Below are 27890 nucleotides of genomic sequence, written 5' to 3'. Positions count from 1 at the left end.
GGAGCGTACGGAGGTTCAGCGGTTGACGGGATTGAGGTGGACTTTTGGATGAAAATAGGATTGAGATTTTTGTGTGAGGTGGTTGCATCCCCTTTACCTGTATGTACTCTTGGGATGGATGTTACGCCCGAGTGGGGGTTGCGCCCCCTCCCCAGCACTGTAAGACAGAACTCAATGTAAGCCCGCTCTCAGGCCGGTTTTGCTCGGTCATGCTAAGTGGGGACCCCATGAACTGCCTGAGACCACACAGGTGGCTAACTTCAAGCAATACAGGACACGTGCTTCAGTTCCCGACATGCTACAAGCTGGAGTGCTGGCGCCAGGAATTCAGTGGAGTGCAGCAGCCCTGGGTGGCCTGGGAAAGGGAGGATGGCTCAGACACTGAGAGAAGATCCTGGTTTGAATAAGGTTGTATCGCCTGAAGTCTCAGTAGCTCCAGACATGGTCTCAACCCTACAGAGTGTAACAGAAGGCTGGAGGTTGGTGCTCAGTGACGGACCTTGCAAATGCTCTCTTCTCTCTGAAAAGACCCAACCACAGTTTGTCTTTACGTGGTAATGACCCCATTTTGCCTTTACCATGCTGACGCAGGGGTATCTGAACTCACAAGCTTACTGCCACAACTTGGTCAGGAGGGATTGGGACCTGATGCAGGTCTCCAGTGTGATAATACACTATACTGATGATGTTAACATCAGAACACAGAAGAGCAGGCGAGGACTAGTTTGAACATGACAGGGACGCACCTGACCAACCAGGACTAGTTAATAAATCCAGCAAAAGTCCAAGGGCCTGCTGAAAAAGTGAGATTCTCAGGAGTAACATGGGCAGAAGCCACCCGGGATATTCCACAAGTGACAAAGAATGAGCTGCTGTCACTACCCGCCCCTGGAACGAAGTAAGAAGCCGAGGGTTTGGCTGGCTTCTTTGCATATTGGAGGACACATATGCCACACCCGGGAATACAGTTAGCTCTTACCTGTAACACTGCATGAAAGAGCTCTATTTGAGTGGGGACCTGAACAAAAGAGCAAGCCACGTCTGAGGTGTAAAAGGCAGCTGTGCTCTTGACATCTCTGGGCCCTAATGACCCCCATTCAGATATGATTTTGGAAGAATCTGCCGCCTGTCCCCATGCAGACTGGGGGCTGTGGCAAAAGCCCACGAGTGCCTCCCAGCAGCAACAGTTGGGATTTGGGGCCAGAAAACTCCCAGATGCTCCTGCCCAGTACACACCATTTGAAAGACAATCTTATGTATGCTACTGGGCATTGAAACTGCCTCACTGACCGAAGGATGTAATATAATCTTGAAAACCGAGATACCCGGGTCTTGGGTGAGGCCAGAGAGGCACTCTACTACGGCAGGCAGAGCCCGGAAGTGTTCCACAGCCTGGAAGTGGTTCCTGCGGGGACAGGCTGCGGGGGAAGTGCAGGCAGACCCCCACCACAGCTGTGAGCAGGCCGCCTCCTCCTCTGGGGCTGACACTGAAGCCCCCTGAGGAGTTCTAAGAACTGACTGTGCCCTGTGAACAGCTCTCAGCTGAGCAAAGAACTCCTTGGTTTATGCATGGCAGTTCCAAGATGAATGGACAATATCCTGTTTGGAAACCTGCTGCCTTAAGACCAGGGTATGGAAACAGCGTGTGAGGAAGGTTAAGAAAAAATCAGCTCAGTGGGCAGAATGTGGGGCAGAATGTGTGCCGTGTTCCTGGCAGTGACAGGAGGAAATTAACAATGATAGAAGCTCCTTGTTTAGATTTTTTTACTGACTCGCAGGCTGTAAGTAATGGCTTGGTTACATGGTCAGGTAGATGGGCAAGAGAAAAGGGGGCTATTAAAGAATGCCTGTGCGGGTGCAGCCCGACAGAAATCACTCTGGGAATTTAAATCACAGCACGTCAATGCCCATCACAGGAACCCCCTTCCAGGATCAGGTGACTGGGATCAAGCAGACCTGTGGGTGCGCTCCCACGAGGTGACCAACAGGGTCCAGGACACGTGGCTGCAGCAGTGCAGAGATGGGCTGAATCCAGACATATTCCTCTGGCACTGTCAGGCACCAAACGCCAACAAGAACTGTTCTGTCAATGAGAGAGACAAGGACTGCAGCTGGCTGTAGGAAAAATCCCCCAAGGGGAAAGCCCCACACACAAGCTGGCAAGTGGATTATACTGGACGAATGCCAGTAGCCCCTGTGGGCTATAAATGGATCCTAACTGGAACAGACAATTATTCTGGACTGGGCTTTGCATACCCAGTGGGAGATGCAAATGCTCAAAGGACCACTAAATGACTGAAATGAAAGATACTGTACCAATTTAGCCCAGCAAGTTATCTCTCTTCAGACCAAGGGACATGCTTTACAGCCATGCTGTTCAACAGGGGGCCAAGAAACATCACACCAGATGGATGCACCTTGCTGCATATAATCCTCAGAGCAGTGGTTTAATAAAAAAGGAATGTGCGGTGGAAACATTCGCTGTCTAAACCGATGGGTGAGGCACATAAAAGCACTAAGGGCCGACTTACATGCTATCGTTTGTGCTCGGCATTTGTGTTAAGGAAGGGTCTCCGCTAGGTAGTTTTCTACTTTGCTGGTGGACTTGAGGAAGGCAAGTGAGGGAAGATGCTAGTGGGACTATACAATTCTTCAGAACATCACAACTTGCTTTTTTCCTGCCGGACGCAGTGGTCCCAAATCCAGGACTGCATACGCAGGTACCAGAAGCAGGGAAGATTACTAAGCAAGGAACTGTAACCACCACCGTAACTCTTTACGTCAGAATCCCTAAGGGCCTGATGGGGTGGGTTGTGCCTTCCCCGCATCTGGCCAGGTGGCGGCTGACAGTGGGCACAGCTGTGCTGCCAGGGGCCGGGACAGCCCGCTAGCTCTGCTCCTGTGTAACCGGACCTCACGTGAGCAGGGGCGGACTGTGGGGGAGGCACTTCCTAGACTGGAATGCTGCCAGCACACGGGACCAGCAGAGTAGCTGAACCTAACGTCCCTCCCACAGGGGGAAAAGTCTGGGTAAAGGTAAGTGACAAATGGATAGAGGGAGAGATTACAGCTGATGGTGGTGGGATGGATAAGAGGGTTATGCAATGAGAGAAATCTAACAATTTATTAATGCCTTGTGGGAGGCTCAGAGCAGCAGAATAAATTACCTCTTAGCAAAAGCATGCCAGACGCCCAGAGGGGTGACGCTGTGTGGGTCAAGACGACCTCTGCCTTTGGGAACACGACAGTGTTGACGGACAGCCTGCAAGCTGGAGATACATTGCTCTGGGAGAATATTTGGTCATAAGTCTTTATAGGACAAATGAGTTGCCTCTTAAAACTGTCCCCACCCCACACTGGCTTCAGTAAATGTTAAGCCTACTTGCACTGGTCCTACTGCTCCACTGTGTAAATACCATACCAGACATACGTGCTCCGACAGGCATGATCATTTTGCTGAAAGGAATCTGTATTTGAAAACTGTGATATAATGAGTGGTAAGAAATACATATTTGGTTAGTCACATCAACAAATATGTATTTCCCAAGTATATTTGGTCTTCATCCACAGTTACTGAAAATAAGGCAGTCTTAAAAGGTGAAACGGGTGTTTTGTCATGTTAATGAGACAATGAGACTTTTGGACCCAAGGACAGGGGCTGGAGGCTGACCGGACAATGGTCACCAATTCAGCCAATCATGACGATAGAAGGAAGCCCTCACGAAAATCCGCAAGCGCTTGTAGCTGTCTCCTCTCTCGGGTCCCGGCCTTCAGTCTGAGAGAGCTTCTAAGCTTGGGGAACCCAGATGCCTTCCTGTCACTGAGCTAGCCCCCCAACTCCATGAGGATAGAAGCTTCTTTATTTAGGACCTGACCCTATTAGCTCTTCATCTGTGTTAACTTGTACCCTTTATGATATCCTTCAATAAATTGGTAAACATAAGTGTTTTCCTCTGTTGTGAGCCACACTAGCAAATTAATCAACCCGAAAGGGGAGACAAGGGAACCTCAAATTGTAGCCGGCAGATCAGAAGTGCAGGTTAAGTGTCTGGGGCTGGCAACCGGCATCTGGAGTGGGGGCGGAGGGCACTATATTTCATCCAAAATACAACCCTTTCTAGATTAACACAAAGTGCCAAGTCAGTTATCTGATTGCTACTAATTCGGATCATTTTTATAACAAATATTCTGAGAGTAACCTCAAAAAAGTTGGTGTCTTAGTGCTTTCTTACAAAAAACTTCCCTGGTTAGATTTTCACTTAAATAATTTTTAACATGTTGCACCTGTACAGTTACTTTCCATTATGACGATTGTCAAGTTTTTACTGTGTTGTGTCTTGGACAATGGTGTTTCCATATTAATCATACTGGTATGTTTTCTCTCTACTATATATTTTCTTAGGTACAATATGTGAGGAACTGTTGACAGCTTTGCCATGGTCTTCCATTTGGAGATTTTTTTCTTTCTCCCATCTGAAAATCTTCATTACCCTATATTTACAGTATACACAAAACTCATTCCTATATGAGTGGGTCTATCAACTTTCAATTAATATGAGTTTTCTGGTGTGCAGAGAGGCTCGAGCACAGCTTAAAGGCTTTGCCACACTCCTTGCAATTGTAAAGCTACTCTCCAGTACGAACTCTCGTGCACATTAAGAACTGAGGGAGAAGTAAAGGATTTGCTGCATTCTTTACATTTGTAAGTTTTCTGTCCACAATGAATTCTCTAATGTGTAATAAGACATGAGCTCAGAGAAAAGGTTGTACCACATTCTTTATACTTGTAAAGTCTCTCTCCTGTATGAATTCTATGGTGCACAGAAAGACCTGAGGAACAAGGATTTGATGCATTCTTTACATTTGCAAGGTTTCTGTGAAGAATTAATTCTGATATTCAGTACAGAGTGAGATCAACTTAAAGTCTTTGCCACATTCCTTACACTTGTAAGGCTTCTCTTCTGTATGAAATCTCTCATGTGCAATAACATGTGAGGAAGAAGGATTTGTTGCATTCTTTACATTTGTTAAGGTTTCTGTTCAGAATGAATTCTCTGATGCCGAGTAAGGTGTGAGCGTCGCTTAAAGGCTTTCCCACATTCTTTACACTTGTAAGGTTTCTCTCCTGTATGAATTCTATGATGCACAGTAAGATTTGAGGAAGAAGTGAAGGATTTGCTGCATTCTGTACATTTATAAGGTTTCTGTCCAGAATGAATCCTCTGATGCCGATAAAGATGTGAGTCCCGCTTAAAGGCTTTTCCACATTCTTTACACTTGTAAGGCTTCTCTCCTGTATGAATTCTCTCATGCACACTAAGACTTGAGGAACAAGTAAAATATTTGCTGCATTCCATACACTTGTATGGCTTCTCTCCTGTATGCACTCTGTGATGCACAGAAAGACTTGAGGAACAAGTAAAGGATTTGTTGCATTCTTTGCACTTGAAAGGTTTCTCTCCAGAATGAATTCTCTGATGTTCAGTAAGGTGTGAGCCCCACTTAAAGGCTTTTCCACATTCCTTACACTTGTAAGGCTTCTCTCCAGTATGAATTCTATTATGTGCAGTGAGACTTGAGGAGCAAGTAAAGGACTTGCTGCATTCTTTACACTTGTAAGGCTTCTCTCCAGAATGAATTCTCTGATGCCGATTAAGGTGTGAGCCCCGCTTAAAGGCTTTGCCACAGTCTTTACACTTGTAAGGCTTCTCTCCAGTATGAATTCGATAGTGCACAGTAAGATTTGAGTACCAAGTAAAGGATTTGCTGCATTCTGTACATTTATAAGGTTTCTGTCCCGAATGAACTATCTGGTGTCGATTAAGTAGTTTGGCCCCCTTGAAGGCTTTCCCACATTCCTTACACTTGAAAGGCTTCTCTTCAGTATGAATTCTCCCATGCACATTAAGACTTGAGGAACAAGTAAACGATTTACTGCATTCTTTACACTTGTAAGGTTTCTCACCTGTATGAATTCTATGATGCACAGTAAGATATGAGGAATAAGTAAAGGATTTGCTGCATTCTTTGCATTTGTAAGGTTTCTGCCCAGTATGAATTCTCTGATGTCGAGAACGTTGTGAGCCCTGCTTAAAGGCTTTGCCACATTCTTTACACGTGTAAGGCTTCTCTCCTGTATGAATTCTCTGGTGCACAGTGAGACTTGATGGACAAGCAAAGGACTTCCTGCATTCTCTACATTTGTAAGGTTTCTGACCAGAATGAATTCTCTGATGCCGAGTAAGGTGTGAGGCCCACTTAAAGGATTTGTCACATTCTTCACACTTGTAAGGTTTCTCTCCTGTATTGATTCTCTCATTCACAGTAAGAACTGAGGAACAAGTTAAGGACTCCCCGCATTCTTTACCTTGGTACGGTTGCTTTCCAGGATGGATTCTCTCTTGACTATTTAAACGGGAAGATTCACTAAAGGCTTTCCCATAGTCTTTACATTTGCAAGCTTTCTTACCAGTGTGAATTCTGTGATGCTTAATCACTTTTGGGAAACGTTTGAATGTTTTCCCACATCCTTTGGATCTGGGAGGCTTCTCTCCAATGTGGATTCCCTGATGCACAATAAAGTCTGACCATTCCTCGAAGACTTGTCCACATTTACTACATGGGTAGTGGTTTTCTGGAATCTGAGCTCTCTGATGTTCTCTATGAATTGATCCTCTGTTATAATTTATTTCAGGTTCTGTGGATTGATGTGTTCTCTCTTTAATGTAAATACCTTGGCAATTATTTAATTTAGAGCACTTACTAAAGACCTGCTTGTTTTTATTATACGTGGAAGGTTCTTCTTCACCGTCCAGACACTGACACTCACTAAGCAATGTTGGGTGGAGAGAGTCTCTCTGATAGTTATCAAATCTGTAGGTTTTAGCATGAGTGGGCGTTACTGGTTCATGGAAGAAAAATGAATCCTTTTTTAAGGTATTTTCAATTTCAACATATTTGTACATTTTTTCTTCATTGTATAGTTGGTCCTGAGGATTATATGACTGAATATCTAATGTACTGCTATATTTAAAATGGTTGAAATGATTATTTACACAATGGCAGTCCTCAATTTTAAGATTTTCCAAGTTTTCTTTCTGAGATAATTTAGGTTTCAAAACTGGATGATGACATTTATTCACAGTAACATACTGTTCTGCAACAGTAACTGACTTGCACTGGGTTGTGTCCTGAGTCACCCCAGGATGCAGGTCCCCACAGACAGGGACGGGCTTGTCCCGGGGGCTCCTCCCGTGGCTCTCCACTCCTCCGTGATGGCCGTCCTGCCCTCCATGCTCAGCCTCACTTTTCCAGCGTGCCCTTAGGTGTAAATGTCCATGGACACAGCTCCCAGATCTTCCAGGTAGCACTATTTGGAAGGAGTCTTTTATGGCATGCTGGGGTAACAAGGCTGTTTTGGAATGAGAAGAAACTGCTGAAATATATAAAAAAAATCAAATTATCCCACAAGAACCAGGTACATGTAACTTTAAAGATCTATGTAAAAATTAATACTGTACATGTATTGTAGTGAATTTAGTGATCTACATAAGTGTTTTACACCTGAACAAAGTAACGTACATCAACTGTAGTTCAATTTAAAAGTCACTCCACGGATGGTAAATAGATACACACATACTGAAGCTTCTAATATTACTTGAGCAGAAAATATTTTTAATACTGGCATGGAGTTTAATACTCATGAATCACTTAATGGACTTACAATAAGAAGGTATAATGTGCCATCAATAGCATTAAGTGATGAGCTGCACATATGCAGGAGTAGTTTTACGACGAGAAATTGTTCTCAACTTTTACGAGATTGTTATAAATTTAACATGTTTTATGTAATACCCAAGAAAATACACATAGAAGACACTCAAAGGGGAACAATAAAGAAAAGAATACACGATCATGGAAAAATCACTAAACACAAAGGACCGCAGAGGGAGATGACTATGTGGAACAGATACCAGAAAACACACAGAAAGTTTTACAGAAAAGCAATGGACAATGCTTGCCTTCCCATTCACCAAGTTTAAAAGGGATTAAACTCCCATGGAAAAGAGGAGAGAGGCTGTGCGGATTAAAAAGACAAGGACCAACTGCAGCCTGTCTACGAGGGACTCACTGCAGATCTTGAAACACAGAAGCTGACAGTGAAAATGATGGAAAATGATAGTCAATACAAAGGTAACCATGAGGTAGTAGGAGTGGCCATTTCAGTTAAACTGGACTTTGTGAAACACCATGAAAGGACACAATGATAACCATAACATAATGATCAATGAGACCCTCACAGAAAAATACTGAAATACTGTGTATTTCTGACTCCAATATCAGAGCTCCTACATAAAGGAAACAAATAGTAACAGTATTGAAAAATGGCAACAAAAAAACAAGAAGAAAACTCATTATCTCACAACCAGTAATGGATAGAACACCTGGAGGAAGATCAATAAGGTGAAGAGGTAATTAAGATATAATAAATATACTGAACACTCACCAAACAACAGAAAAAACAATCTTAATAAACAAACGGCATATGATAAAGAATACATAACACATCAGCCCACAAAACAAGTGTAAGCAGTTTTAGGAAAATGTACATCTTACAAAGTATCATTTCTTTTTTGGATCTTTTCACTGAAGTATAGTTGATATGCAATATCACATTGGATTCAGGTGTACAACAGAGTGATTGGACAAGTTTAGACGTAACTAAATGCTCACCATGGTGGTGTAGTTTCCATCAGTTACCAAACCAAGTTACTAGAGTATTTACTGGCTATATTCTCTATGCTGTCTTTTCATCTCGTAACTATTACTTACATGGTTGATTAATAAACAGAAGAAGCAGGAATATACGATGGAGAAGAGACAGTCTCCAATAAACACTGTTGTAAAAGCTGGACAGTACGTGCAAAAGAGAATGAATCTACATCATTGTGGAATACCACTCAAAAACTAAACTGAAGTGAGATTAAAAGACTCAAATATGTGACCTGAAACCACAGAACTACCAGAAGAGAACAGAGCAGTTAACTCTTCAACACAGTCATTACAAATTTTTTTTCTTGGTATGGTATCTCCAGGAAAGGGAAAACAAAAGAAAAATTAAAAAGTGGGGTGACTTAAAGGTTCTGAGGGGCAAAAGGAAAAGAAGTCAACCAAATTAAAGGAAGATGTACTGGGTAGGACTATGTATTTGCAAATGATTTCCCTCCTATGAGGCTAATACCCACAGGCAGAATAAACTCACACAAATGAAGGTCAACAAAAGAAATAATCCAACTAGAGAATGGTCAAAGGACTTAACAGACGTTTTTCCAAAAAAGACACATGAAAAGATGCTCAACTTCACTAATCAACAGGGCTATCACTTCACACCACTCAGAATGGATAACATCAAAAATATAAGATATAATAGGTGGTGGTGAGGATGTGGGGGAAGGGAACCCTCCTACACTTCTGGTGGAATTGTAAACTGTTCTGGCTGTGACAGAAAGAAGTCTGGAGACTTCTCAAAAACTAATGACAGAAAACACTTAATGAACATCCATTCCACTACTGGGCATCTACAGAAGACAAGAAAATCACCAACTTTAACAATAACCAAGATATGATAGCTACCTATATCCAATAATAAATAAATGGATAAAATTATGCAGTATATTTACAATGGAGTATTACTCAGCTATGAAAAGAAAATCTTGCCACTTACAACAACATAGATGGATGAAGAGGACATCATGTTAACTAGTAAGCCAGACACAGAAAGACAATGACCTTAGGATTTCAATTTTATGTGGAATGGAAGAAACGAAACAGAAGTAGCCCCAAAATCAGAGACAATAGACTGCTGGTATCCTTTGCAGGGGTGGCAGAACGTGTATGTGTGAAATAGGAAAAGGGGATAGAGAGGTAGAAACTTCAAATTATAAAAAAAGTATCAGTTCTCATCACGATGGTTTGAAACCAGAAACAATAACAGAAAGAAGAAGGGAAGTTAAAAAAATTGCAGTAAGTAAACTACACAATCTTACACCACCAATGTTCAGAGATGACACAGGCAAAGAAAATTAGAGCACATTTGAGACAAACGAAAGCAAACACACAATGTACTAAAACATACGGGATAAACAGAAAGCAGTATTAAAAAGGGTAATTTATACCAATGTGTGCTTATATCAAGCAATGAGAAACATCTCAAATCAACAACCAAAATTTATACATTAGGAACTACAAAAATAGTAATTACTAAGTCCAAATTTACCACAATAAATAAAATTAGGGTAGAAATAAATTAAATGGAAAATAGAAAATAAATAGGGAGAAAATATATTCAATGAATCTAATAGTGCTTGTTTGAAAAAAAATCAATACTGAGAATCCTTACATAAATTAACAAAAATAAACTGGAGAAGACTCAACCAAAATCAGAGATTAAAGATGAGACAATACAACAGATGCAAAATTAAAATGGACAACAGATTTTTTTTTTTAGAAAAACAATATGCCAAGAAATTGGATATGTAGAAGAAATTGGATATGTAGAAGAAATGGGTAAATTCTAAAAACAATATACCAATATTTAAACTTGAAGACATGAATATACTAGAAAAAGAGATTAAAAGCAGCCCCCAAAAGAGCCCTTTTGCATTGGAGATGGCCTCCCCTGTTAATCCTAACACTGACAGAGAAAAATTAAAACCATTCTCCCTAAAATATTTCATAACTTAAAAGGCAGGAGTATTTCCAAACCCTTTCCTATAAGGCCAATGTGACACTGGCACCAGAGCCAAAGACACAACCGCAACAGAAAGTGCAAAACTTCTGATGACTACGGATGCAAAATCCCTCAGGAAATCCAAGCACACAATCGGAGGGCACAGTGCAGGCTCAGGCAACAGGACAATGCGGGAGTCAGTCCTGCCGTACAGAATGTTTCAACAGAGAAGAAAAAAATAACCATTACACTACAGCACAACAAGAACAGGAAGAAAAATACTTGATTATCTCAACTGATGCAGACAAGGCTTTTGAGAAGTTCAACACTCTTTTAAGATAAAAACACTTAGCAAAGGAGAAAGAAGTAAACTACCTCAACATCATAAAGGTTATACATGTAAAGCCCAAGGCGAACATTATACTCAACTGTGGAAACAAAGATTTTCCTTTTCACTCAGGAACAGGAAGGATTCACTCTTTCACCACATCTTTTCAACATACCGCTGGAAGCCCAAAGCAAAACAATTTTTGGTCATAAAAACAAAATTCACCCAATTATGCAGAAGGAATAAAACGATTTCTGTTAGCAGTAGAAATGATATTATGTACAGAAAAGTCTATTTACACAACTACACAATCACTGTCAGGTCCATTCAACACATTCAGCAAAGGAAATGGATGAAAAATCCATATACAAAACATCACTTGTCCAGAAAGGGAATTAAGACAATTCCATTTACAATAGGACCCAAATAGTAGGTCACTTAAGAATAAATTCAAACTATGTGAAAATCTGTTTTAATGAAAATCAGTAATATTTTTTAAAGTAACTAAATATGATATGAATAAAAGGGAAGACATCCCATATTCATGGATAGGGAGAATTGTTAAGATGCCCATAGTAGCAAAACCATTGATCAGATTCAATGCAGTCCGTAGCATCTCAATGACATTTTTCCCTCAGAAATACAAAACAAATCCTAAAATGCATGAAAATCTGGAGACCATGGATAGCAAGTACAAAATTCAAGGATGTTGGCATAAGGCTTCTAGTCAATTCCAAATATGTAAGAAGGTGACAGTAACCCAGAGAGACTAGGACTTCCATAAGCAGAGACACAGAGACTAACTGAAGAAGAAAGGCCAGAATTAAATGCCCGTGTCCTGTCAAGTGAGCTGTGACAAGACAGCCAAGGGTACACAAAGCAAATGATTCTTTTATCAATTCTGGTCATGGGAAAAATGAAGTAGGACAATTCCCTTATACAAAAATCAACTCATTATGGATTACAAAATAAATACAACTTAGAAGAGTGAAATTATCACACAAAAGTGTTTCTCTCACACAGAGAACATAGATTGATAAACAAACAGAGGTGAATTAAGACTCCTTCCAATGTATTTACTGAAACACTTTGAAACAACCATCAACTATTGTTAATACAAGGTATTAACAAAATAGGGTTGATAGTCACACAGTCACACAATTACATACCTCAGTTTATTGGCAGTACACCTATGTTTGATTAGATTTGAACAAATCGACCTCCATAGTTACTTAAGATGTATTGAGTTTAACATTGTCATCTGGAGGAGTGACAAGATCAAGATGGAGACATGGGTTATTCCAAACTTCAATCCCCTTCACAAGAAGATGAACCAGTTAAACATCCCGGACTAGACACCATGTGGTCTGGGCAGGGGGAGCTCAAGACCCCTGACCCCAGAGCCTGGGAGGGCGGCATTAGAAGGGGGAGGGGAGTGGCCTCACTGGGCAGCCCACCATGCAGGACCCCCAGACCTGCAGCCTCTTCAGTGGGAACAACAGCCTCAGGTGGACACCCTGCCCCCCAACACTGCTGCATATTGATCAGGAAGCCCACTCAGGCTGCTTCTCCCAGAAATCACCACGGGATCCCTGAGGCCTGACTGTGGGGTCAGACAAAGAGGGGGGCACAGTTTACAGCCACCAGGGCCCCGATGCTGCTGTCTGCTGTCTGCAGAGACACACGACAGGTTCTGTGCACATTCAGGGATGAGCCAGGACCCCACCTGGCCAGGAACAGAGGTGGCACTTCTGCCCCCTGTGGGCCCACAGTCCATGAGCTGCACTGGCTCTGGAAACCATTTCTTACCCCTCCCTGGGCAGACAGGCAAGCTCACAGCCACATCCACCTGCTGAGGGAGCCCCCAGACCCACATGAGCAGAGAACCCGGGGAGCTGAAGGGCCCTTCCTACAGCCACTCATGGACACAGAGCCAGGCCAGCAGGGCTGCCCAACTGTTCAGTAGTCTCTGAGGCCACATGCCCAGGGATCCTGAACAGTAACCCTGGGCAGCCCTGGTACCACGCAGAGGGCACCACCCAGCCCTGGAGCCCAGCCTACTGACCACCCACGACGGAGCCCAGATTAATACTTTCTGAGTGTGGAACACAATCCGTGACCTCATCCAGGCAGACAGACCAGCCAGGAACCCCACCGTCATGAGCAGAGCCCATGGACTCAAACAACAAGGAAGCCCTGACAGCATCCATGACTGACCCTGAACCATCATTTATACCCCCACCCAACCTTGGGGCACAGCTGGGGGCCCCCTTCTAGCTGGTGCCCTTGTCCTACAGCAGAACACAGCGGCCTTCTCTGACCACAAAGCCCGGCCTGCAGCCCGGCCTGGACGCAGAATCCAGTCGGGGGCACTGTCTGCTAAGGCACCCATCAGACCCGAGGGCCCACAGGGCCCAGCCCTTCCCGCCCAACCATCACGTACACCCAGTGGCCCCGTCTGGCCTCAGCAGGCAGCCTGGGACCAGCCAGAGCAGTGAGGCCTGCAGGGCCCAGATGACTGGCTCCCTGGTCACAGAGAACAGCGAGCACGCCCCCCACCCAGGAGGGGCGCTGACCCGGGGCCCTGACTGCAGTAGTGCAACCCCAGGGCCGCCCAGCTACAATCCTGATCGCAGAGGCCAGGCAATGGTGCTGCTATCAAGCACTGCCTGCCCAGGGACACCATCAGATGGGCCATCCATTACCCCAAGCTGTTCTGACTGGTGAAGGTCTATCTCTGGTGAAGTGAACTATCTAATGTCGAAGAGGAAACCACTTCCGCAAGTGTACTGATATTAATTCAAGGAATCAATGATCATGTAGAGACAATCATGACACCAAAGGAAATGCTTAATGTGCCAATACCTAATCCTAGACATAGAGATACAGAAACTGTCTGATAAGTAATCCAGAATTCTCTTATTAAAAAAGTTCAGTGAACTCCAACCACATAGACAACTACATGAAATTAGGAAACAGTGCGTGAGCTAACAAGAAGTCCAGTAAAGGAGTAGAAGTCATTTCTTCCCGTCTCTCTCTCTCACACACACACACAAATCTTAGAGCTGGAGATTGCAGCAAGTGAACTCAAATTCAACATTAGACTTAACCAAACAAAAGAAAAGAATTGGTGAATTAGAAGAGAGATAATTTGAAATTTCTGAGTCAGAGACTAAGAGCAAAAAACAAAAATGACAAGAAAACTTACAGGACTCAAAACTCAGGAAAAGAAAGAAAATATGCATTCTGGGAATCCCAGAAGAAGGGAAAGACAAAACAACAAGAAGCTATTTTAGGCAATGATGGGCGAGAACTTCCCGAACTTGGGGAGAAAAATGTACATACAGATTCTTGAGCAACAAGGAGCCCCCTTTAAGTTAAATCCAAAAAGATTGACAATCATTATAATTAAATTATCAAAAGTCAAAAAGAAACAAAACATTTTGAAAGGATCAGGAGAAGTTGACTCATCATGTACAAGCGATTCCAAATACATGGCAGTTTTTCCTTTCTCTTTTTATTTTTGGTATTCTTTTTTTTTTTATTAAGGTATCATTGATATACACACTTATGAAGGTTTCACATGAAAAACACTGTGGTTACTACATTCACCCATATTATTGAGTCCCACCCCTCCATTACCCCATTGCAGTCACTGCCCATCAGTGTAGTAAGATGCCATAGAGTCCCTATTTGTCTTCTCTGTGCTACGCTGTCTTCCCCGTGACCCCCCCACACCATGTGTGCCAATCATAATACCCCTCAATCCCCTTCTCTCTCCCTCCCCACTGGCCCTCCCCCACCCCTCCACTTTGGTAAAGGGGTTTTACTCTGTTTTGTTCCTTCAGTTTTGCTTCGTTGTTATACTCCAGAAATAGGGGAAATCATTTGGTACTTGTCTTTCTCTGACACGGCAGTTTTCTGAACAGAAAGTTTCTCGCTTCTTCCAGTATTCTTCAAGTGGAAATAAAGATACTAAGTGTAAAAATACGAATGTGTAAAACTCACTTCTCATGGTAAATATATACTCAAAGTCAGATTCTCTAATATTGTAATGGTGGTTGTGTCCTTTACACCTATAGATCTGTGGATAAAATGAGAGTTTCTATGGCCAGGATTCTCACCTGGCCCTGGTTGACTGGCTCACTGCACACCTGTGGGCAATACATGGCTGTTGACTCTATAAAAAGAGCTCCACCCAGTGCTCTGGGTGTGACGCGGTGGCAGGGCTGCAAGGCTGCAGGAGAGCAGAGCAGAGGCTGGAGTGGTGGCAGCGCCAAGGACAGAGGCCCGGAGGATGGCTGTGCAGGACGGCTGTGCAGGACGACTGTGCAGAGAGGCCCAGAGGATGGCTGTGCAGACAGAGGGGCCCAGAGGCAGAGACGGGCTTGCTGAGTGCAGACTTGCTCTGAATGAATGGGATTCTAGTGACTGACCTGCCACCTGGAAATAAAGTTGGGTATAACCCTTTCACCCCCAAGAACGTTTTGCTGTCATTTTCTTTGGTCACATTGAATCCACAGTGAACCTGCCTGGGACTGAAACCCATTGGCAAGACAAGACCAAACTTACAATAAATTAAAATAGTCTTAACCATAACAATTTATTACTAGATATATGATATTAAAAAACATAGATATAAACACCAAAAAGCTAAAATATGAGTAGAGAGACAAGAAAAATGTAAAGTTTGTATATTCCATCTAATTTAAGTCATTATCACCTTCAAATAAGGTGCTATGCATTCAAGGCATTTTACCTAAGCCTCATGGTAAACACGAGGGAACCTGCTATAGTAATTACCCAAAAGATTAGAAGGCACAGCCAATACGGATATGAAAAGACATCAGAACAGAAAGAAAGGCAGCAGGATAAGAAACAAGGACAACAGGTACACAAGGCAATTATGAAATGGCAATATTAAGGGCTTATCTATCAACAGTTACTTTAAACACAAAGGGATTCATATCCAGTTAAAAAAGATACAGAAAGGCTGAGTGGATAAAAAGACAGACAAGGTCAGGAATATGCCAGCCAGAAGAGATTCACTTTTGTCTTATAAAAGCACTCATGGACTGACGGAAGTGGTGGGAAAAGACATTTCAAGCAAATGGTGTGCAAAACAAAAAGACAGATAACTAGAGTTTTTATCAGACAAAATAGATCGTAAACTAAAAATGGTAAAGAGACACAGAGAAGGTCATTACATTATGATAAAGAGGTAAATACATCAAGATAATAAAAAATTATATATATATGCACCAAACATTAGAGCAACTAAATATATAAAGCAAAATTTAACAGACATTATTGTATTAAAACATGCAACACTGGGGACACGAATACTGCACTCTCAAAGAGGGACGCATCATCCAGAGAATCATAAAGGCAACAGTGGAACTGAACAGCACTACAGAACAAATGGACCCCAGGGAAACACACGGAACATCCCACCCAACAAGAACAGAATCCATATTCTTCGAGGGCACACGGATCATTTTCTAGGACAGACCAAATGTTATGCCAGGAAACAAGTCTTAGCAAATCAAAGAAGACTGTAGTCATACAGATTATCTTCTCTGATCACAAGAGCATAAAACAAGAAATAAACAAGAGGAAAACTAGAATATTTGCCAACACATGGAACTTAAACAACACTCTTCAACAACCAAGGCACTGAAGAAATTAAGAGAGGAAATTAGAAAGTTCCTTGAGACAAAAAAGGAGGCATATCTGTCACCTTACAGGTTGTAATGAGACCAGTTCTAAAAGGTAATTCATAACAATAATGGCCCATATTAAAAACATCTCAAATGCACAACCTAATTCTACACCTTAAGGAACTAGAAAAAAGAACAAAATGAGCCCAGAGTTAGCAGATGGAGGAAATAAAGATAGAAAACAGAAATAAGTAACAGGAAGGATTAATGAAAGTAAGACTTGTTTCTCTGCCCAGGTGAACAATATTGAGAAACCATTTGTCACACTGACCAACAAAATAGAGAAGGGACCAAATCAACACAACGGGACATGACAAAGGAGCCTCCTGACACCACAGATATTCAAGGGATGAAAAATGGCCTCTATGAACAACTATATGCCAACAAATTAAACAACCTAGAAGAAGTGGAAAAATTCTCAAAATACACAATAACCAAGACTGAATCAGTAAGAAATACAAAATCTGAATAGATCAGTTACTAGAGTAAGGAGATTGATTCAGTAGTAAAAAATCTCCCAAAAGAGCAAAGACCAGCAACAGATGCCTTCAATGGTAAATTTTACCAAACATTTAAGACTTAACAGTAGTCCTCTGTGCTCTTCCAAAAAATCACAAAGGAAGAAACCCACCCAAATTCACTTGGCCAGGCCAGCATCACCCTGACTCCAAAACTAGGAAAGGACACTACAGAAAAGAATGTATAAGCCAATTATCACTGACCAACACAGATGTGAAAATTCCCAACAGAATATCGCTGAACTGAATTCAGCAGTGCATTAAATGGATCATTCACGATGATCAAGTGGGACTTATTCTGGAACATAAGAATAGTTCAACATGGGCAAATGATGTAATAGATTCCATTAATGGAAAAATGAAATAAAAAGCATCATTATGATAATCTCAATAGGTGCAGAAATAGCATTTGATAAAATTCAACATCCACTCATAATAAAAGCTCTTAACAAATTAGGCCTAGAAGGAACATATCTCATAATAAAAGGCCATATATGCCAAGTTCTCAGTAACATACTCCATAGTAAAAGGTTGCAACCTTTTCCTCTAAGATCAGGAACAAAAGGAGCCTTCCCATTCCTACAAATCCTACTCAACATAGTTACTGGAAGTCCAAGTTATAGGAAGAAGTAATAAACGTTATCAGGTTTAGAAGGGAAGAACTTAAACTCTCTGAACTTGCAGATGACATGATTTTAGAGAGAAAATTCTAAATTCAGCCAACAAACTCCTAGCTCTGACCAATGAATCTGGTAAGGTTGCAGTACATGAAATCAACACAGAAAAAGATCAATAGAATTTCTATACATGAACAATTGGTCTTCTGAAAAGAGAATGACCTGCTCCCATTTATGACATCAAAAACAATAAAATACTTAAGAATAAATTTAACTGAAGAGGTCAAAGATCTCTTTTCTGAAAACTCTAATAAAACAATTGATGAAAAACCAAGATAAAAATAAATGGAGTAGTATCCCATGTTCATGGATTGGAAGGACTGACATTGTTAATATGTCAGTACTTCCAATACACCATCTATATGTTCAATGCAATCCCTATAGGGATGCCAGTGGTATTATTTACATAATTAGAAAAGACAATCCTGAAATTTACATGAACCCACAAAAAAGATCCCAAATAGCCAAAGAAATCCTGAGAAACACTAATTAAGAGGCACCACACTCTGACTTCAAGGTGTACAATAAAGCTAGTCATCAAACCAATATGGTACTTGCAGGGAAACAGACAAACAGACCAATAAACCAAAATACAGAGCCCAGAAATAAATGGAATCATACTGCATCAACTATTATTTGACAAAGGTGCCAGGAATATTCAGCAGAGATAAGACAATTTTCAAGAAATGGTGCCAGGAAACAACAACAAATGTTGACAAGGATGTGGAGAAAGGGGAACCCTCCTAACACTGCTGGTGGGAATGTAAATTAGTTCAACCATTGTGGAAAGCAGTATGGAGGTTCCTCAAAAACTAAAAATAGAAATACCATTTGACCCAGGAATACCACTCCTAGGAATTTACCCTAAGAATGTGGATCCCAGATTCAAAAAGACATATGCACCCCTATGTTTATCGCAGCACTATTTACAATAGCCAAGAAATGGAAGCAACCTAAGTATCCATCAGTAGATGAATGGATAAAGATGTGATACATATACACAATGGAATATTATTCAGCAATAAGATGCAAACAAATCCTACCATTTGCAACAACATGGGTGGAGTTAGAGGGTATTATGCTCAGTGAAATAAGCCAGGCAGAGAAAGACAAGTACCAAATGATTTCACTCATCTGTGGAGTAAAAGAACAAAGAAAAAAACTGAAGGAACAAAACAGCAGCAGACTCACAGAACCCAAGAATGGACTAACAGTTACCAAAGGGAAAGGGACTGGGGAGGGTGGGTGGGAAGGGAGGGACAAAGGGAAAAAAGGGGCATTACAATTAGCAGACATAATGCAGGGGGGGGCATGGGGAGGGCTGTACAACACAGAGAAGACAAGTAGTGATTCTATAGCATGTTACTACACTGATGGACAGTGACTGTAATGGGGTAGGTGGTGGGGACTTGATGATGGGGGGAGTCTAGTAACCATAATGCTGCTCATGTAATTGTATATTAATGATACCAAAATAAAAAATTTTAAAAAAAGGAAAAAAAAAAGACCATGAAACTCCTATTACAAAACATAGGAATGATGCTCTTTGACTTGGGTCTTGGTGATTTTTTGGATATGACACATGAAGCATAAGCAACAAACACAAAAATAAACAAATGAGACTACATCCCATGAAAAAGCATCTCCACAGCAAAAGAAAATAGCAACAAAGTAAAAAGAAAACATATGGAATGAGAAAAACTATTTGCAAACGTTCTAGCTAATAAGGGATCAATATCCAAAATACATAAAGAACTCATACAACTCAAAAGCAAAATGAGAAATGACCCAATTAAAAAATAGGCAAAGGACCTAAATAGACATTTCTCCAAAGATCTAGAAACGTCTAGAAGGTATAAGAAAACAGGCTGAACATCAGTAGTCCTTAGGGAAGGGAAATGCAGATCAACACCACGATAAACAGCACCTCATGCCTGTCGGAACGTCATCTTCGGGCAGAAGACACCTCGTGCTACTATGGATGTGAAGGGGGCTCTTGTTGCCTGTTGGTGGGACTGTAAACTCTTATAGCCATTATGAAAAAATTGGAAGGATTCCTAAAAAATTAAGAGAACAGCTATCATCACCCAGAAATTCTACTTCTGGGAATATATACAAATAAATAAATAAATAAACGAACTGCAAATTCGTAAGTATCAGCACTACCCCATGTTAACAGCAGCATTATTTACAGCAGGCTACACATGGAAAGAACCTAATGTCCACTGACGCATGTGCGGATGAAGATGTTGTAGTACATATATAAAATGGAATGTTACTCAGCGACTTAAAAAAGGGAATCCTAGCACTGGCATTAATGTTGTTGGACCATGAAGGTGTTACAGGCTAAGTGGAGTCAGTGAGTCAGTAAAACACAAATACTATATGATCTCACTTATCTGTGGAATTAACAAAACAAACTCAAAGAAAAAGAGACAAGGCTTGCGGTGACTGGACACAATGGATAGGGGGAGGGGGAAACAGGGGAAAGTGGTCAAAAGCTAAGAACTTCCAGTTGTAAGAAAAATGAATACTAGGTAGAAAACGTACAGCATGAAGCCTTCCACCCACACTGCTCAATGACAGACAGGAGAGATCAGAGATGAAGTACCAAGCGAGGTCATCACAGGAGGACAATTTTTTTCTTTCTTCTTCTTTTCTTTTTACTGCATTTATTAAAGATGGCTGTTAGTTGAACATGTGCTAATCATTTCACAATATATATCAGTGAAAGCAACCTGCTGTACACCTCAAAGGAATAGTGACACACGTCATGTCAACCCTTGGAAACACACACATGCCAATGGAACTGAACTGAAGGCCCAAACATAACGCTGCGTGTAGACACTCAACTAATATTTGACAAAGGATGAAAAATACTCAATGAAGAAAAAAAAGTCTCTTCAATAAATACCATGGGAAAACTGGATATCCATATGCAAAAGAATGCAACTGGAGCCCAGTCTTCCCCTACTCACAAAAACTTTATTTTGAGATGTACTGAAGACTTAAATTTAAGACGTGAAAAAACAAAACTCCTACAAGAAAAGATTTGGAGAATGTTCTCTGATACTGGTCTCGGCAATGAGTTTTCAGATATGGCACCAAAAGCATAGACTTCCTAAGAAAAAACCAACAGGACATCGAACTAGTGAATTAAAAGCTACCCAACAGCTAAAGAAACAATAAAAAAATGAACAGGCAACCTAGCGCATGGGAGAAAATATTGGCTGGCCAAGTATCTGCTAAGGGCTTAAGAGCAAATACAGGATTTCATATAAGTCTATAGGTAAAAAATAATCTGATAAAAAATGGGCAAAAGACCCAAATAATCGTTTTCCAAGACAGATATCGAATGACCAACAAACACATGAAAATATGTTCAGCACTGCTGCTCATCAAGGAAATGCCTGTCTAAACCACAGTAACTCTCCCTTCATACCTGTCAGAATGTACCTATCAGAGAGCGGTACAAGGGCTGGTGAGGACGCAAAGAAAAAAGAAAAAAGAAAAAGGGAACACGTGTAGTGTTGCAGAACTACAAACTGTAGCAGTGACTCTGGAAAAGAGTTACGAGGTCTCTTCACAAATTAAAAACACAACTACCATGTAATCCAGCAATTCCACTTCTGGGTGTGTATGTGAAGGTGATAAAATCAGGATTGCAAAGAAATGTATGCATCCATAATGCCCTGCACTGTTGTTTACATTAACCAAAGCGTGGAAACAAGCCAGGTGTCCATCAATGGGTAAATCAAGTGTGTGATGTAGATCTACACACACATGCACACAGTGGAATCCTATTAAGTCATCAAGGAGGGAAGCCAGCCATTTGCACACATGTGGATAAATCTTGAGGTCTTTGAGATAAATGAAGTCAGTCAGAGAAACAGAAATATCACATGGTCTCACTCATACGTGGAATATTAAAAAAAAACGAACCCGAAAGAACAGGACAGATTGGTAGTTGCCAGGCGCTGCAGTGGGCAGAGATGGGGGGAACGGGGACACTAAAACGACCAATTCCCAAGTATAATGCGAATTAACTTCTGGGGACATAATGTTCAACAGGGCCCCATGAAATAGGCCAGAAATATTCTTTACAAGATACTGCTCATTAAAGTAACAGGGCAACTGTCAACCAAACAGGAACCATAAGAATAAAATAAAGTGTCAGAAGGCACTTTACAGAGATGGGCAGTTATGAGGGACCACAGGTCATTTCCCCTGGAGGCACCAGTAAGTTAGTCAACAAAATGTTACTGAAGGAGCTCAGCCTGTTAAGGGCAGTAGGTAATTCTTTACCTCCTGTCTTCCTCCATCCAGGACATGAAGTTGCCCCTCCAACCTCCACACCCCAATGCCTAATCCAATTTCTCACCCACAGAGACCAGGTTGCTGTAGTTCTCCTGCATCACGCTCCTGTACAAGGCCCGCTGGGCAGGCGCCAGGCATTCCCACTCCTCCTGGGAGAACCTGACGGCCACGTCCCCGAAGGTCAACAGTCCCTGATGTGTAAAGAACAAAGGAACAAAAATAACCACGTTGACCAAGTGGCTATAAATAGAGTCACAAGCTGAGTCAAAGATAGAGTGAGAGGTAAGAGAATTGGTCTGGGCCTGGGAGAGTGACCAGAAGGATTCTCAACAAAACAATATTCTATAATGTTCCTTTACCGTTGAGGAAAGAGGATGATGTAAATCCATAAAACCACTGTAGACACTATAATTATATGGGAGATAAAGCATATAATTGAGGAATCAATACAGGCATGTACATTTTTAAGTACTAAGTCAATAGCGTACCTATTAAATTGTATATATTTCTCAATGGCAGTCATGGTCCGCTAGAAGTTTACCTATCAAATTTAATATGTAGAACAATGAAGATCTCCTGATTTTAAAATGCAGAGAATGATTCAGGTATTCTGCCTGGTTCCTCAGTTTCTGCATTTCCAGCAGGTTCACCAGTGAGGCTAAGAACTCTCCCTCCAAGGGCCACATTTTTGAATTACAAAGCAGTGAAATACCATGGGGAAAATATTCATAAGTAGCACTGAACTAAACATTTTATGGCAAAAGGGGTCTCTTAAATCATAGCAAGAAGGGCATCCACAATCCACTTAGAACATTTACTATATGCTAGATAGTACTCTAACAGCTTTTCATTAACTGATGCACAATACACAAAAATAATCCATTAAGAACATTAATCTCACTGACATATGAGGATATTTTTTTAAACACACAGTAAATAGTAGAGCCTGGCTTTTAACCCACTTTATCTAACAAAGAATTTATCAAGAGGAATACACAGATGAGTACTGTCGTCAACCTGAAAGGAGGCTCACAGCAGTTTCCTAAACTGAGAGGAACAGACACAAACGAACCAACCGGCACAGACTTGACCTAGTAACTTCTACATTTGAACACACATCCATATATTAAAACCTAAGTATGCACGTTAAAACTAATAAGGCCAAAACTTTTGTCAGAAAATAAGACATGCTTTTCATTTGCAAATCCATTAATCAATTAAGGATGATATTTTTTCTATCTTTAAATAAAGGAAACCCAGACAAATGATAAAAACTAAAATTGAAGCTACTGTTTCTGACTCTTCTATTTCCTTGAATCTTTTTGCTACATTTATCATACGTGCCCAGTTATGTTTTAGAATTTGAAGACACTAATACATATGTTAAGTATACGATCTATATATTCTTCTTTTCTTTTTGAAAATGCAAAATATAATAAGAAACAGTAGGTCTGTGAAAGGAGTGGGGAATGAAAAGCAAACTTCTACAACCCAGGCTGCCTGGTGGAAACCTCCACTTGAGCCAAAATCAACAGGGAGCAAAGGAGACCCCCTTCATTTTCCAAAGCAAACTACAAGTGCAGTGAAACTGAGAAGAAAATGGAGTTTTCTAGACTAAATAGGGTGGTTTGTGAACATCTCTCAGCAAATTCTTTGAGATCCTTAATGACAAGTGGGAAATTACTAACAGGAGGATATGGAACAGAGCCCCTGAGTGAAGTGGACAGATGTTCAACACAAATGGCACAAACTGTGATTACCTGCCCGAGGCCCACAGATCACATCACTGCTGTGATATTGTGTAAAACAAGAACAATAGTCAGTCATAATTTGAATCCAAATATGTGAAAACAGCAATGACGATTGCCTTATAAAAGATATTAAAATGTGACCTATGCACAACATTGTATCTCCAGAGCATGAAATCTGGTGTTATTTTATGATCTGCAGATTTTTGTGAATTGGTATTAGACTATTTTTAAACCAAATGTATTATCACAAGATCCATTGAATCCCAACAGCTATTGTCTGAAACTCAGAAAGTTACCTTTTCTACACATGCTGTTTCCCCAACTTCAGGAGGGACAACAGACCCAAATTTACAGGCTACGGGGATTTTCAGCATGACCACAATTAGTGTCTCCCTTAATTACAACATGTCCGGAGTTAGAGAAAACGTTTCTAGTCTGGCAGCAGTAACTCAAATGCGCTGATCCTGCACAGGATGACAGGATCCAAACAGATTCATCCTGCTCTTTATCACAAGCACGAACGGGTTGTAAGCACAAAGTTAGGAATCCTGAAATTTAGTTTTTGATTCCTGTAAGGCAGCTGGACAAGGACATTCATCTCAGAACTGCATTCCTTTCTGTGTCCCTTAAAAATCAGGTTTCATTATGTTGATTAAACACCAAACTGTCTTGTCAATGATATGAAACCACATGAGGAGCCATCTCAAAGGGTGTGAGGTGAGGGACCCCACCTGCCTTTTTTATTAGCTCAGCTCACACCTCTGCAATTATTCCTCCTTCCTGCGTGGCTCTGATACTGGACTGAGTTCACACCCGGGAGCATCACTTCTTTCCAAGACTATCACTGACCCAGACTCCTGACAGCCCTGCTCTCATCACAGGCCCCGCCTCTCCAGCAGAAATACAAAACAGCCCCTCCTCCCTGCCGTGGGGACGCCCAGCTCCTGGGAAGGGCAGGCGCCCAGGGCAAACGCAGAGACAGGCCTCGGGATCCTGTGACCTCACCGCCCCTTCCCCTACAGCAGCTAAGGCAGCGCGGGCTTGTGGGGGGGTCACTTCTGAGAGCCTTTTTCAGTTGCTAATTACAAAAAAAAACAAAACCATCACAAGCTTCTAGGGAGCTTCTCCACGGGGCCCTTTGGAGTGTTTGTGACCCTTTCCCCACGATCCTGCAGGCGGACACACCTGAAAGTGACACGTGCGAGGACAGTCGTGGCAACCCTGCCACAAAGGGAGGACAGTGAGCGCTGAGCGGAGGGGCGGGGGCGCAGCAGGCGGGTCTCACGGCCCCGCCCAGAACCTCCAGGAGGAGTCACGTGACCGGGCAAAGTGGGGGCTTCCCGACCTTCAGGCTTCTGAGCTGTTCCTACATTAAGTTATGAGCGAGGTCCCGGGAGGGGTCTTTCTCCCCCCACTCCACACCCTCGGACAAGGACACAAAGCGAGGAGGGACAGGAGAGAGAGTCACTGAGCAAGGGGACTATCTGAACGCTCGGTTTTACAGGAAGTGGGAGGGCGGGGTTAGCAGGTTCAGATCAGCTCACTGCTCGGGTTCTATGCAGGCTCTGACTCTAGTGCAGACAGGAAAACCCACAGGGGCGGCTGTGTGTGTGTGTGGAATTCTACTGATTAAGTGAAAGAGCAAAGGTCATTCTCACCCAAGTCTTGGTGTCATTTGCTCAGATGTCAGCTTCGGGATTTCCCAGCTCTGTTCTCCTTTTCCCTTTAGGCAAAGGGTAGGTATAAGCCCACCTAGGAAGGATATTGGCTTCCAAGTCTCCCTTCTCTGCTGCTTGTATCTTGCTAACCGCTTCTACTCTAACCAGCAGACAACTGAACCTCCTGAGCAGGATTTTCAGAGAGATTCCAGTAGGAGGAAGAACACGCTACCAGTAGTTTACACTACTTCAGTGGACTGATTTACACAACCCAGCGTCACTTAAATTTGACTCATCTGCACAATTCAGTGCCAACAGGTACAGATATTTTGTAACAAGTAAACATAAGCAAATGCTGACACCCCACTCATGATCAGAAGTAGGAACAGAACAGTGTCCAGAGGGGGAAAAACACAAATAAGGATGAAGGTCAACTCTAAAAGAGATTTTGTTCTACTTTTAACTGTCAGAGAAGCCAGTGCAACTTAATTCACGACCACTGGATGATGACCACAGTTCTCCAAATCTGTATTTTTTCCCCCAGAATTCAGAGCAATAATCCCTGGTTGCAATTCCTGCTGACCAGGGTTCAGGCATTCCCACTCCTCCTGGGAGAATTCTACGGCCACAACCATGAAGGTGAGATAAATTACCGAGTGGGTAACACCAGAGGTCATAATCTTTCCTAAGGTGAGAAGACAGAGCAAGAAAAACTGGCTCTGACCGAGGTCAATGTCCAGCTTTATCCCATGAGACCATTCCCAGCACAGTAAGATGCCCTGAAGTGTGTTGTGTGAATCTCAGGGAATATGACCTATGACCCCCAGAACTACATCAAAGACTGTCTTTCCTCAACATCAATTACACATTACAGGCACCGACACAGGCATACACAGTATTGAGTACTGTGTTTAGAGCCTACAGAATACTTGTGTATTTGTCTTAGATGGAAAGTTTAGGTAACTTAGAAATGCACTCCTCACATTCCAACGTGAATTAGAATTTCACTACAGGGAACTGGACATCTAAAAATGCAGCTGCTTATTCAGGATTTCTGGGATGGGCTTTGAGCCTGCTTTTCTAAGAAGGCCTTAGCCCAGAACTCCGGTTCCACTTTGAATAACAAAGAGGGAGAACTCCAGTGGAAGAACCCTTGTGAAACATTTTCCTGGCAATTTCAGGTTCTAATATAATACCAATAAAATGGACATATTCCTTAGTGAACATTTACTAGTTACATCATTCTAACAGCTTTTCATAAATTAATACAAGAAAACGAAAATTATCTGTAAGAAGCATATTCTCTTATGAAATTATTTTGCCAGACAGGCAGTAAACGGCAGCAGTGAGGTTTTAAACACATTATCTGGCTCCTGATCAGACTCACCCGCATCCCTCCCAGGTTACATTATGTAGGTACAACTATCTAGGTGACAGCCCTCCTCCTGGAGTACCGTCTCCAGCTAAATTCTTTTCACGCAGTTGTGGGTGGGAGGTCAAAGTTTCATTCTGAGTCTTTCGTGCCCTGATGGTTTTGCAACTCATATACTACTCATTTTGTCCCAGTGGCACATCTTGGGGTGGCCGACCCTTGTACACACCTAAGCCTGAGTTGCATTTTTTAAAGGTTTCAGAGCAGGTGAGCACACACGGAAGGCAGGACGGCAGAAGCAGAGAAGGAACCGAGCGCCAGTTCTAAACGCAGAGCAGCTCAGGGGGAAACGCCGCCCAGCCCCGGCCGGACGCACCCTCACCTGGGCGGCCGCCATCTCCGCCTCGGCCTCGGGCTGCTCGGGCTCCTCCCCCACCGGGCGCTGTGCGGACACGGCTCACGGCCCCGGAGAAGATGCGCGGATAGCCGGCGGCAGGGCCTCCCCCGGCTCCCCGCCGGCCACGGGCAGGACCTGACACGGGGCGCGGGCAGCCCTCCGGGCTCGGGTCTCAGAACGGACGCGGGAGCGCGGCAACCGCGGGCACCGGCTCCGCCCCGCAGGGAGCTGGGACTGCGCAGAGGCCCGGCACCCGGCGGGGACCCGCGGGGACAGGCGAGCTCACCGGGTGCGCGGAAGGGGACCCCCGGGAAGAGGCTCCATAGCAGCGCCGCCCCGACCGCGGGACCCACGCCCCCCGCCGCCCGGAAGCAGGAACGGGACCCGCCCTCCGGGGCAGCCGCGCAGGCGCAGCAGGGCCGG

The 27890-nt window shown here is 42.6% G+C and overlaps 1 protein-coding gene across 10 annotated transcripts; it reads right to left on the bottom strand.

Annotated features, from left to right (window-relative positions):
• Positions 1-1749: 1749 nt before the first annotated feature.
• Positions 1750-27890, bottom strand: LOC108399480 (zinc finger protein 701-like). 10 transcript variants are annotated; one of them, XM_073226414.1, is made up of 5 exons: positions 27447-27878; positions 22354-22480; positions 7174-7435; positions 3168-3269; positions 1750-2083 (listed from the first exon to the last, which is right to left on the bottom strand). In XM_073226414.1, exons 1-5 carry the CDS (start codon positions 27465-27467, stop codon positions 1933-1935), a joined length of 663 nt encoding a protein of 220 aa, XP_073082515.1. In that variant the 5' UTR covers positions 27468-27878; the 3' UTR covers positions 1750-1932. The 10 variants fall into 10 exon arrangements, with proteins under 10 accessions (XP_073082515.1, XP_073082523.1, XP_073082519.1 ...); XM_073226415.1 differs by having other exon boundaries at positions 1923-2083; positions 3168-3231; positions 27447-27880; XM_073226416.1 differs by having other exon boundaries at positions 1942-2078; positions 3168-3231; positions 27447-27880.

The sequence above is a fragment of the Manis javanica genome, chromosome 17 (genome assembly GCF_040802235.1).
Source record: "Manis javanica isolate MJ-LG chromosome 17, MJ_LKY, whole genome shotgun sequence".
Lineage (NCBI taxonomy): Eukaryota > Metazoa > Chordata > Mammalia > Pholidota > Manidae > Manis > Manis javanica.
Note: the sequence above shows the minus strand (reverse complement) of the source record. Positions and strands in the feature narration are given on the sequence as shown.